This window comes from Phycodurus eques, chromosome 12 (assembly GCF_024500275.1).
Source record: "Phycodurus eques isolate BA_2022a chromosome 12, UOR_Pequ_1.1, whole genome shotgun sequence".
Lineage (NCBI taxonomy): Eukaryota > Metazoa > Chordata > Actinopteri > Syngnathiformes > Syngnathidae > Phycodurus > Phycodurus eques.
This window is the reverse complement of record NC_084536.1, coordinates 11,584,101-11,597,882: the sequence shown is the minus strand read 5'-3', so window position 1 is coordinate 11,597,882 and position 13,782 is coordinate 11,584,101. Positions and strand designations below refer to the sequence as shown.

General features: G+C 39.0%; 1 protein-coding gene across 21 annotated transcripts in view; it reads right to left on the bottom strand.

The window, feature by feature from the left end:
• The window catches only part of tns1b (tensin 1b), a 164,234-nt gene that overhangs the window by 28,400 nt on the left and 122,052 nt on the right, over nt 1-13,782 (bottom strand). For 17 of the 21 annotated variants that reach the window (XM_061692730.1, XM_061692734.1, XM_061692739.1 and 14 more), the window contains 8 exons: nt 13,507-13,571; nt 13,296-13,379; nt 12,008-12,120; nt 11,872-11,932; nt 9,382-9,457; nt 7,818-7,947; nt 7,063-7,126; nt 6,790-6,914 (listed from right to left, as the gene is read on the bottom strand). In XM_061692730.1, the coding sequence (XP_061548714.1) occupies nt 6,790-6,914; nt 7,063-7,126; nt 7,818-7,947; nt 9,382-9,457; nt 11,872-11,932; nt 12,008-12,120; nt 13,296-13,379; nt 13,507-13,571 (718 nt within the window). Of the gene's footprint in view, nt 1-6,789; nt 6,915-7,060; nt 7,127-7,817; nt 7,948-9,381; nt 9,458-11,871; nt 11,933-12,007; nt 12,121-13,295; nt 13,380-13,506; nt 13,572-13,782 lie in introns of all 21 variants that reach the window. The other 4 variants (XM_061692732.1, XM_061692752.1, XM_061692733.1 and 1 more) reach the window with 1 other exon arrangement.

Below are 13,782 nucleotides of genomic sequence, written 5' to 3'. Positions count from 1 at the left end.
CAGGATCAATGGATGGACAAAAACTAATCCAATGTACCCAAAATGTCTCACTAATAATGGACTGCAAGGTATCTGGTTGCATGAGCACCAAAAAAAAGTAGGACACGTTTTTGGCAGGGTATGCAGAGAAGGCTTGGTCAGTTTGGGCCCTTTTATTGGATAAGATACAACCGTGGGAAAGGACATGTCCCTCTGACTAATGTGTACTGGATCAAAAAGGAAACATTCACCCCCAGGAGATACACGCACACACACACACACACACACACACACACACACTAACACGATTGAATGCTTCTTGACACAGCAAATTCTTTCTGGACCTTGGGTAAACAATAACTCTGTGGTAACTTAATCTTCACCTTGCCAACACTAACTTTGCATTGTGCCTCATGCCAACCTGGACCAGTTTGTGTTTTGTAACATTGCTCCAAAGAATGTAGTGAAAAACATAATGTCAGGTTAAATTTGGGACAGATATAAAAGTTGGCATTCCCTCCCCAAAAAATTGGTCGACTTTCTTGTGTTAGATAAGTGGTGGGCTTCCCAGTTCCTAGTTTTCCTAAAATGAGCTGAGTGAAATAAGCATCCAACAATCACCTTTAAAGCTGAACGTTAATATTATACACTTCAAATTTGAATGCAATGAATTATGGCAAATCCTCAAAATTATCATCATACTTTGACTCCATGCTCAGAACACATTAGAAAGTGAAGGCAAAAAAAGTTTCACCAATTTGGCTACTATACCTGCTTCAGATCACTTGAGTAAATTCCTTAGCAGGGGCGAGTCTAGGTCAAGTACTCGGAAATTCGATCAAACGTTTTAGACCTTGAAGAAGACCATTTGGTGGACGAAAAACAGGGCGAGCCTCGACCCAAATAGATACTTCTACTAATAATAATAATAATAATAATTCTTATTATTTTAAAAAACATTTTTTATGTCCATCTATTGAAAAGCAGACATTTGTAAACAGTGTTTCATAAGGTGCCCTGTCGTAAACTAACATTTAACCAGATTTAGCACAATATCAAATATGTTTTTGCTTTGTTAAAGAGTAATTATGAATACACAAGAGAAAATGAGACATTTCACTTAATAATGAACGACCAATTGGTTTCCTCTTATAGATAATCAACAGTAGTTTTCTTAAATTCACCTAAATTCACATATAACAGGAAACTGCATTTTCTTGTTTACAAACAATGAGGTAATTTCAAACACACAAAAAATCGATTTCAATTTAAACTTGGCATTTCTTGTATCAAAAACATAAGGCATTCATTTTAAAAAAGAGGAACACAAATTTGTCCAATTGTTATAAAGGTACAATTAGGATGAATTAATTTTATCCAACTGTGGTATCTCAGTCAGAACACTAAGGGGCACTGTGTACAAATATTACATCAAAAAGAGGAGAAGAAAAGGACATGAAGAAGAATGTAGTTTCATGTCGAATAGATGCTAGCTGTGTGCTGATCGCTTGCTAAATAAAGTGAGTAAAAAAGAAATGCACTACAAGACTGATTCTTGAGAACACTGCAATAACTAAACCACACTGTAATGAACAGGAATCCCAGACAGCGCATGGCCGTCTCGCCATGTAACTATTTGTGTGATCGCTCACAAAGCTAGCTGCTAACGCTGACGTAAACAAGCATACGTGACGTCAAGCCGCGCAAATCCCACAATGCAATGTGGATTTATTTTTTGTTGTTGCAATAATTAATGTCCTTATTGTTACATTAGATGTCGTTCTCTTTTCTGTATGTTAACCGTGGTTGAACAGTGAATGAAATTCAAAATTTCTTTCAAAGAACTTTCATTCCACGAACCACTGTTAACATACAGAAAAGAGAACGACATCTATACATCTATATATCTACATATATATCTATATCTATATATAGATATATATATATCTATATCTATATATATATATAGAGAGAGAGAGAGAGAGAGAGAGAGAGAGAGAGGCACGGTTGACCGACTGGTTAGAGCCTCCTTTACAACCCAATCATGGCACCCACCTGTTCCCATTTAGCCTGTTCACCTGTGGTATGTTCCAAACAGGTGTTTGATGAGCATTCCTCAACTTTCTTTTGGAATGTGTTGCAGCCATAAAATTCAAATGTTTTTGATTTCAGAACAAAACCCATATTTTTTTCAAGTATAGCACGTGAAAATGTGTATGTTTATTAATACTTGACTACAAACGTCACACTGAACAACTGTTTTTAAAATTGGAATTAACATAAAAAGGTTCAGACTAATATGGCCCACTGTTTTTGGATTACTTGTCGAGTTTTTATGTAGAAGTGGCGTGGAAAGAAGCCCAATGTTGACATTGTCCTGCTGCAGCAGCTGTTGCTGTTTAAACAAAAATGCATGATGAAGGTCAATATCAATCTCTGAAACCAAAACACGCATAGGTGGCACAACCCAATAGTGAGCTCAACAATAAAATAAAAAATACAAAACTTCTCATTGTAAATGCCACATACTGACTTGGTAAACCAAAAGGGCAATGCCTTCATTTAACAAGATTACTTGTTTGTATCATCACTCTGCAAGGGATTTAAAAAAATAAAAATAAAATACAAAATCCTGGTCAGAAAAAACTTACAAAACAATTCAAGTACTTCAAGTGTGCAAAACAATATTGTTCAAATCGAGACCGCACAATTTCCCAGAACCTCTCATAATCCTAACGTCAAAATAAACATAACAACAATCTGTACCCTTAAATTCTATAGGAATAAAAAGTTTGCCTATTTTTGAGAAAAAAATAATGTTTCGATAAATTCTTTTTTTTTTTTTTTTTTTGGAGAAAAAGTTCTCTTCAAGAACAAAGATGCATTTTGTCAGGGTAACAATTGTTATCTTATGAGAATTAAGTTGTGTTTAAAGTCATATTATTATGATTTTAAAGTCAAAGTGTAATGACAGATGAGTCATATTTCAAGAAATGAATTATAAAAAAAATACAATTTTATTCTTGTACCACCACCTTTTTATTTAAATAAAATGTGGTCAAAATATGCTTTTTGTTCTTGATAAAATAGGACTATTCCTGTAATAATGTGCCTTTTGTTAAAAAAAATAACAAAAAACAACAAAAAAACGTTTTATTCATACAAGGACGTCAGCGATTTAACTGTCCCAAAGCTAAGGTAGGGTTTGTTATTGTATGTATGTAAATTTTTAAATGATATGATGTAATTTATTTCAAATTGACCCCAGTTTGAGGACCACTGGTATATAGGACCCAGAGTGTCAATTACACACAGCAACGCTCGCGGGACGAGAATGAGATCCGACCAATTCTATTTTAGCAAAGACTATTTCCAACTGCCACCTCATGTGGCACAGGCACTTTTATGAGCGGTGATAGCCAAGCATCCATTGACATTCTGACTACGTGATAAAAATATACAGTGCGGGGAAATCGTGGACAGTGCTTTTATTGCTAAAAAAATATATTTTGTTCTTCTTTTGTTTTTATTTTAAAATAAATTTATAGAGGAAACTCCAGAGCAGTTCAACGCTTTCTTCCTGTCGAAAACACAATGTTACAAGGTGGTCATATTGTTGTACCTCCAGAAATCTTTAAATCCCTTCAATTTGGAGGTAAAAATAGCATCCCACATTGGCACTGCAAAAGATTAGCTTCTGACTCTGTGGCTTCATGTACATATGTTGTTGAGTTACAAGTGGCACGTTTTAAGCTGCAAGTAGTGATGAATGGGCCCTCCCTCATATGCACATTTTCATGTATCAAAAATGTTCTCTGTCAATTGAGTCCTCAGAACGGTGAGGCATATGTGCTAACCAATCGGTCACCATGCTGCTTGTTTAAACTCAACATTCATTTATTGTTGTTAAATGCAGTTTATTATTATCCATTAAAATAAAAGTACAGGATTCTATTAAAATCTGGAATCTAATTATTTTTTTTTTGGGTCGTAAAGATACCCACCACCGCAAATAGATTTCGGTCTTGTGGGAAATACTGATCCCCGTTCCAGCAATTTTATTGAACTCTTCGTTCATAAAGTCTGCACAACTTTCAACACAACAATCTTTTCTTCAATTTTCTGCCCCAAACGCCTGGATCACAACAAATTATAAAACTCCCCTCATTCATCCAAATATCTTCTTTTAAAAAGTTAGAGGAGGATGACTGTACGTCTGGGATATTCAACTAAAATTTAAAAAGGTCCAGATCAAGAACATTACTTGAAGCAAAGGTCCAGAAGATCATATTGTATCTACTTATTGTGATAGACTAGTCATTTAATCTACAAATCCTTGTATTGAATACTTCAGAATCAGAATCAGAATCAGAATCATCTTTATTTGCCAAGTATGTCCAAAACACACAAGGAATTTGTCTCCGGTAGTTGGAGCCGCTCTAGTACAACAAACAGTCAATTTACAGAACACTTTGGGGACATAAAGACATTGACAAAAAACAATTGTGCAAAAAGATGCAGAGTCCTCTAGCACTTAGAGCAGTTCGAACGACTAATATTGCAATAGTCCGGTGCAATGACCATTGTGCAAAGGGCGCTTCAGTCAAATCGAATTAATTCAGTACAATTCAAAAACCTTCTGGCATTTATTATTGTCAAGTAACACAGAACTAAACAAATACAGTATTTATGACTATTGATATGTACAGTTGTACTCATAATAAGTTTACAATCCAAGGCAGAATTTGTGAAATATATATATATATTTATTTAAAATATGACTGATGACTGAATAAGGACCATCTCATTATTTATTTATTTTTATTTTCAATTCACCAACCGGCAGAAGAATGTGGGCAAAAAAAAAACTGTCAGCTGGACAGAGCTTGAGAGGATGCGGCAACTTACCATCCACCCCCAATAACCCACAGCTGTGGTGTCCTTGATCAAGATGATGTCATAATGTCTTGTATTATGTAACTATCACATTGTACATCCATCCATCCATCCATTTTCTGAGCTGCTTCTCCTCACTAGGGTCGCGGGCGTGCTGGAGCCTATCCCAGCTATCATCGGGCAGGAGGCGGGCTACACCCTGAACTGGTTGCCAGCCAATCGCAGGGCACATACAAACAAACAACCATTCGGACTCACATTCACAACTAGGGGCAATTTACAGTTGTCAATTAACCTACCAAGCATGTTTTTGCGATGTGGGAGGAAAGCGGAGTGCCCGGAGAAAACCCACGCAGGCACGGGGAGAACATGCAAACTCCACACAGGCAGGGCCGGGGATTGAACCGCGGTCCTCAGAACTGTGAGGTTAGAGCGTCTGTGAGGCAGACGCTCTAACCAGTCGTCCACCATGCCGCCTCACACTGTACAGTTTGTTGTCAATGTATTTGTATTGATTGTGTTTTGTTTTACTCTGCTGTCTGCTACCAGGGCAGCTTTGCAAATGAGCATCTGTTCTCAATTGCCTTACCTGGATAAATAAAGGTTAAACAAATTAATAACACCAATAAACACAGTGTTTCCAAGAGAGCCTTTTGCATCACCCATATGTACAGACCCTAGAAATGTACTGGATTCCTTTTTCCTGAGCATATTTCTGTGGAATGCTAGACAAATAAACCAGACATGCAAGTGGAAAAAAAAGAAAACATGTTGACTCTCCTAAAATGTTTGGCACTCAGAGACCAAGGGACCTGCTTGCTGCCATCGCTAAGGGCGTAGCATTGCTTCCGATGAAGAAAGTAGCATTTAGGGCGCAGAGTGACCAACATTCAACCAACAGACTCGGCCCATGCCTGCGGCAAACCAGGAATGCAGCACAAAGCTTTGAGAGGCAACAGAATCAGGGCCCCACAAGACCTTTGGGTTCTGTGAGTGTCATAAACGGAACAAAGGACAGGACCCAAAATGCACGACTCCAATTCAAATGGACAGTTTCAAAAAGAGAGGTTTAATAAACAAGCAGAGGTCGGTACACAGGCAGGCAATCCGCAAAGGCAACAGTATCCAAAAAACATGAGGCAAAAAGGCAAGGTCAATAATCAGAACTGGGTCTAGTCTTACTGTGAGTCAGTGACGTGGAAACAAGGAATGCTGGAACGTGACAACAAGGCACAACGAACTGGCGACCAGAAAGAATGAGACAGGAGGTTAAATGCATGGGTAAACGAGGCACAGGTGGGGAAGATGCTCTCGGGAGCTGGTGTGTACGAGACAGAGGGAAGACAACAACCAGAACACACACCCATGACAGCGAGGTTAAAACATGGCCACAAAGGAATTAGCGGTAATAGTGCCGCTGCTCCCTTTCAAAACGCAAACTCATAATTCACGTCATGGACAATAAACATTAACTGTTATTGTCGTTCCCACAGCCTCCAGGGATTATTTCTCCGTATAAAGCCATGCGGTTTTGAATGACATCCAACACACGATGGCAAATTCATGTTAATTTTTCTGTGCTTTAAAGAACACATTTTATTGATTTTTCACACTGTTCTTTGGTAGTTTTAGCTTTGTAAAGATGGTATGCACAAGTCTAATTTGGGTTCTTATGCCATTAGAAGTGTGCCTCGCATGCATATAACAATGCATAAAGGTGAATTTGTGAATAGAGAACCACAAATAGATGTGGATTCTAGTTACCATTTTTTTCTTGAGACAATATGATCAATTTTAGAGTTTCAGCAAAATGGAATCATAAAACCTTTCTGGTATTTAACTACTTTGAAATACGTCTGTGACTGTGATAAAATTACAAAACGTTTATCTGCTGCATATTTGTACGTGACTCACCTTCTGTCGTGTCCTCATTATTCTGATTGAAGTTCTCGTAAGAGTCCCAGCGAATCAGCGGATCTTGTGTGTTGTAGTCCACAGAGACGCTCGGCCCGTTCTCCAGGTGATCCATACCTTGACCAGAGGTACGAAGAGACAGAGAAGAAATGTGAATCTCCCCCCCCTAAAAAAATATCGTGATTAAAAATAAAGAGAAGTGCAGTACAATAAAGCATAAAAAAGAAACCATGTAGTATACTATGCATAAAAATGATACATTGATTCTTACCATACATTTTTTCTGGGCCAAAGGAAAAGATAAACTCGACTTTGCCATATTCAGGAAACCTCTCATCTGCAAACAGGAAATGATCAAATATTATCATAATTAGGGCTATGCACGAATGGGTGGTGAACTGTGTTGGCATTCCACCGATAAAAATTAATGCCTCATCACAATTTTCTGATTTGAATCAAAGAACAATATATTACTTGCTTTATTCTGACAAGAGCTGCAATGCTGCCATGCAGTTACTTAAAAAAATAAAAAATATTTCGCGATTTTTAGCTTTTGTTTATGGCCAAAGCCATTTGGACCTGCGCATAGTTTCTGCGCATGTACGCAGTGTAAAAAACTAATTACGCATCTATCGGTGAAACTGGTGTCTCATGTTTTCCTAACCCGGGAATTCACCTAAAATCTCTGCTTCAAACCAAAATGGCTGACTTCCTGTATAATTTTGTACTTGGGTCCTTGAGACTTTTTCTTGTGTCCTGTTATGATAGACATGTTCCCCTAATTGTCGTTTAGTGAAACAGATGTCAGGGGCTATTTTTTTCAGAATTTGTAGGGGGTGCTACTGAGTGAGTTTGGGGTCGAGGGGTGATGTTTGCGGCCCCTATAATACATTCATTTTCACTAGGATACATACTCTCACAAAATCAAACCAAAAAAAAGTTTGTTGGCACATTGAGGCCCCCAAAAAAGGCTAATCTTTGATTGCAAGAATAATAACGGTGAGTTTGTTGAGGTCCATCTCGACTACCTTTGAAAGTCTCATCGAGCTCGTCTTTCCCAAAGACGATTCCCAGATCGTGAACAGCGCACGTGTGGAACTGTACCCGGAAAATCACATCACGGCACGGACCCAGATAACGCTTGTGGTAGCACTTGAGCTGCGGGAAGAAAGTCATTGGATGAGATGTAAGAAGTATCATGGCTACTCTGACATCTTTTCCAAGACGGTTTCTCTTCTGGGAAGACTAAAACCTAGTCATAATAACGTAAATTGCTACCTTGGTGTCATAGTTTCCAACCTATTTTGACACTGACTGCTAATGAAAGTGTTTAAATAAAGCGAGCCAGATCCCCTACCGCATGTTTTATGGCCCCATGTTTTTCTGTGAACGTGAAATACAATAAACTCCACATGCTCTGAGTACATTCATCCAATGTCTAGTTGTAGTTAAAGACAAAAAAAAAAAAAAACACCAACAACAGGATTTCCTTATTATTGTTTAACAATAAAAATCTTCTCTACATGCTGTTAGTGTGGGTTTAACAAGTGAAATTGATCCATACGGCATCGCCTCTCTGGTAAATCTAGACTTAACACACCACAAAATTATTTTCCATTGAGCTGAAGGCCAAGATAGTATTTCATTAAAATGAATGCCCTGTTTCCCCATCAGTCTTAGGCCTACTTGGTCTTGGTACCTTACCAAGGATAGGCTAACCAAGACTAACATATTTACCACAACCCCAGGAAATGTCTTCGGACATGGTTGTAAAGCTACTTTCTGCGTCAATGAGGAGGATTTCACTTGTTGCACTGCAGTATTTTAATTCAACGTGTCAGTTTTATACACAGGTATATATTTGTTTGGCTAACCCTCCTGTTACTTTGTTTCTCAGGAGCAGAAACCAAAAAAAAAAAAAGGTAATTATCTCCTCTGGGCTCTACTTTCGTGACGAGGCACAACTCGGCGAGGAGGCGGCTCGACCCGTTTTTGGTAGTTTTGCGTACCAACATCAGTCAACTTCAATCCTGTCCAATCGAAGTTGCTTCTTTCATTTCCTTTAAAAGCGGTGCAAATAGCCTTGCACGGAGATGTCTCTTTATGCGGAAGAGGACGCAGTGATCCATGCGTGACAGGAGCATTCAACGTCAGTGGTATTCCCTTATTAAATACAGAATGAGCTGGTGAAAAACCGCTGAAGGCTTAAATATGTCCGTGGACCTCATAGATCCCGCCCCCTCTTTGTGTCAGTTTGCTTATCTTGGCGCAGACCGGTCTGCCAAATTGGCAAACACGCCAGTGAAACATTGCTTATATCTTATGATGAATCCCATTAATAAGCATTTAAATCAATCTTTAGTGCATTAACTCTCAAGATCATGGTTAAATTAGGATAAATAACTCATTATTTAATGCACAAATATGTAACATGAACCATTTCCATTGAATATGTTGATAACACTTGTTTAGGACAGAAAAGGGAAAAAAATCTAAATTTTAAATGGGTCAATTTGAGCTGCAACATAACAGGAGGATAATATCTTGGTTGTGACCTTTTTCTTGCCAAATAGCTAACATGCATCTTCTTACCAGGATGTCTCCTTTCAGAAGTAGCCCAGGTTCAATGGTGATACAGATACTAGTCTGGCTGTCCCCTTGAACATTACTGCAAAAGAGGGGAAAAAACAAATAAATCACAGCCTTGTCATCGCCATTACTACAAACACTCAATTGGAATATACGTTGTATTCCAGCTCTCTGGTCCACAAAGCGGTGCATACTTGATAGCTCTTTATCTGCTTACAATTGCCTCCACTTTCAAAGTAGTGTAATTACAAAGTCGGACTAATTTGGCACATTAGTGTCTACATGGCCGTCTAACAACTGGGAGCAGTGGATCAAAGGCCAGCGAGTGCTAATAGGGAGCATGTGAGGAAGAAAAGTGGGAAGGAATGCCGTGCAGGGGCTTTGAGCAGGTCTTAAGGTAGAAGGGCGCGGCATTCTCATAGTTTCACATGTTTACGTTTAAAAAAAAAAAAAAAAAAAATATATATATATATATATATATATATATATATATAGTATTAGTTGATTGAATTTACTAATCCAAGCATAGGTTTCTCTACCGGTTACTACTGCCACTACTACTTTCAGAAATTTTTCCAGGCAGTTCAAAGGCTGTCTGGAAATTGTTTAATATTTTTCGTCTGCTATTTTTCTATGAAGCAGCCATTTTCGGCTCATTTGCAGGGGTACTGTAATGATCTGTATTTTGGTTGACTTTGTTTTGATTCAATGCACTGGTAGTTGGTGTCATGTTTTGTCAAGTTTTCCTGTTATATGTTCATGTCTTATCTCCTCATTTGGTTTTTGTCTCCACCTGTTCTCGTCAACCCTCTACCTTGTGTCAAACAATCAGCTCCCTCTTGCCACTCGTGTCTTGTCCAGGTCTTCCTCGTTGTCTCGTCAGTCTGCTTGTATTTAGTTCCCTGGTTTCTTTCAGTTCTTGTCCGATCATTGTTGTTTGTAATCTGTTGCTGTGAGTCACGTCTCTTGTCATGTTATGTTTTATGTTGTCAGTAGTGCTGGGCAAGTGAAGCCTCATGAAGCACTGAGGCTTTCCTAACAATTGTGCCGAAAAACATTTAAAGCTTCAAGGTTTCAGGGACGGTGACATCTGGTGGACAACTGAAGGCATAGCAACCTCTAAAGAGCATGAATGAAGCACTGGCACCGTTTCCCATGACAGCAACAAAAGTTGAGAAAAGTCTGTAGGGTCATTCAAATGTTTTGTTCATTCCATAGGAGGCGAAATGGGCCAAAATACCAGCAACAGTCTGTGAAAAACTCGTGAAGACTTACATAAAATGTTTGACCTCTGTCATTTCCATCCATACATCCATCTATTTTCTGAGCCCCTTCTCTTCACTAGGGTTGCGGGCGTGCTGGAGCCTATCCCAGCCATCATTGGGCAGGAGGCGGGGTACACCCTGAACTGGTTGCCACCCAATCGCAGGGCACATACAAACAAACAACCATTCACACTCACATTCACACCTATGGGCAATTTAGAGTTGTCAATTAACCTAGCATGCATGTTTTTGTGATGTGGGAGGAAACCGGAGTGCCCTGAGAAAACCCACGCAGGCACGGGGAGAACATGCAAACTCCACACAGTCGGGGCCGGGGATTGAACCCGGGTCCTCAGAACTGTGAGGCAGATGTACATCGTGCCGCCTAATTGATCTACATTTTAAATAAAATGTTACTATTTTAAAACACACATACAAATATATGTATGTATAGACACACACACATTTTTTATTTTTTATAGATGTATAAAAATATACCTATGATGAAAATTACATGCCTCTCTCATCTTTTTAAGTGGGAGAACTTGCACAATTGGAGGCTGACTCAATAATGTTTTGCCCCACTGTGTGTGTGTGTGTGTGTATATATATATATATATATATATATATATATATATATATATATATATATATATATATATACACTTGTATATTGTAATTCTATATTATTGTATATGCCTACTACAGGCAACTTGAAGACTGTGCATCGAACCGTACATATTGGTCCTGATTATGTGTAAGCAGCGTTTCCATTTGCTCCGCTGCCATCCAGTGGCCAAACAAATCTACAGGCAAAACCAAGTGGATAGTGCCAATTTCTTGGCAATTATAAAATAAAACAGTGTGTGTGTGTTACGTGACCACCACAATTCACACAGCAAAATCTTCTGACTTTAAGTTACATCATTGGTTCCCATCTAGCCTCGAGAACCTTCAGGGTGTACTTGTAGGAAAATCTTTGCAGACCCCATTGCCCCCCGTGGTAACAAATGACAATAGTTAAGACTGCAGGATTTAAACAACGGAAACAAGAGCCTGCAGCTAAGTTAAATACATTAATTTGAGGGGAAAGTCTTACAGGGAAGTATGCGGGAGTGAGGTGATAGGCTATAACTGAAAATGAGTATTTTCATTATTATTACTAAGTTATTACAAGCTGACTGTCCCTAGATTCCAGTGAAAATAGTTGAGTGTGATTAAGACTTACTAGATCCCAGATGTGTAGACGGGCTGCATGGCCTGGTATATTTTGAGGAAAGGACGGCATCCTGATGAAAAACAATTGCACAGCGTGTCAGCCAATTGTGAACATTTTGTAAATACTGCACACGGGTGTGACGTACCTCCTTTGGACTCAAAGTTGGGGATGCCGTGCATGATGACATGGTGAAGAAATAAGGGTTTGTTGTTGATCTTGATGTGTCCGCTGAGCAAACCGCTGAAGTACTCCACATACCTACACAGGACAGGCGGAACAAATGCAGTTAGCAGTAGAGACAGGATTATTTAATTGAATGTTGGCAATGATATCTATAAAAAATACTAAATGTGTGTGTGTCTATACATACAAATATTTGTATGTGTGTTTTATAATAATGAAATTTTATTTAAAATGTAGATAAATCGGCGGCACGATGTACGACTGGTTAGAGCATCTGCCTCACAGTTCTGAGGACCGGGGTTCAATCCCCGGCCCCGCCTGTGTGGAGTTTGCGTGTTCTCCGGGCACTCCTCCCACATCCGCAAAACATGCATGTTAGGTTAATTGACGACTCTAAATTGCCCGTAGGTGTGAATGTGAGTGCGAATGGTTGTTTGTTTGTATGTGCCCTGCGATTGGCTGGCAACCAGTTCAGGGTGTACCCCCGCCTCCTGCCCGATGATAGCTGGGATAGGCTCCAGCACGCCCGCGACCCTAGTGAGGAGAAGCGGCTCAGAAAATGGATGGATGGATGGATGCAGATCAATTAACCTGCCTGTTACGTTATGGGTCTAATTGACCCATTGTAAAAGTTGACAGTAGGTTTTTTTGTCTCTGGTTTAAATAACATACACATGTACAATGAAAATGGTTCTATTAATGCATTTGCAAGTTAATCTTGCATTTCTGACATTTTTTGACAGTTAAACATGCTCAATTGACCCAGCAATTTCATTGCTGTTCCTGAGCAATGACTCTGAGAAGCGGGTTCATAATGACTCAATTACTTCCTTGAAGGTGTTGCTTTACAAATGACACACAGGTCGCAGCATCCATTAATGGTGGCCACAACTTTAGGGTTTTGTGTTGGTTTGAATGTAATCGCAGTTTGTCCGCTAAGGTAACTTAATTCTGTTGTTCTCTACATAACTCATGCGACCACATGATCATACCATTTTCTTGCAATTTTATTGATCATTTTTTTTGTCTTATTTCCCAAATGTCATATGTTGTTCAATTTAACATGTATGTGCACATGTATGTATGTTTCTGACCCTTTTTGGATCATTAAACACACCCTGGGTCAATTCGATAATTATTGCTGTTTCTGAGAAACAAATGTAACAGGAGGGTTCAAGACAGAGAGGTCTTTGTGAGACAGTTCACTGGCGGGTCAATCTCCTATAAACAACCTGCGGAGGAACACTGACCTTCTCTGAGAGGGTTGACCCACAGGAAGCACTTTGTCTTCATAGAAGCGCTTCATGGCAAACCTGTCCAGAGCCTGATCAGCACTGCATTACAAATACATACAATTTATGTTGGGTTGAATGCCATCTAAAACAATTTTACATCCTCAATTTAAAGAGTAGAAAAACATGAGGAACAACTGAATATGTTTCCAAAAGTGTGAACGCCTACCTGGCGGATATATTGCTGTAATGCATATAGGCAGCCACCACTACTCCAGTTCTGCCTCTGTTACCCTGAAAAGGGTTCAGACAAGATAGTTAAGGTCACCAAAAGGGGTCTTTACACTTAGTTGTTTATAGGAAATGATTTTACCCTTCTATTATGTTCTGGTTCAAATTGACCCATTTGAAGTGTTTGTGGTTTTTTTTCGGTATGAAATTTCTGCTAGGCTTAATAAGTGTAATCAACATACTGCTGGTGGGAAGCAGAATCCTCGTATCTCCA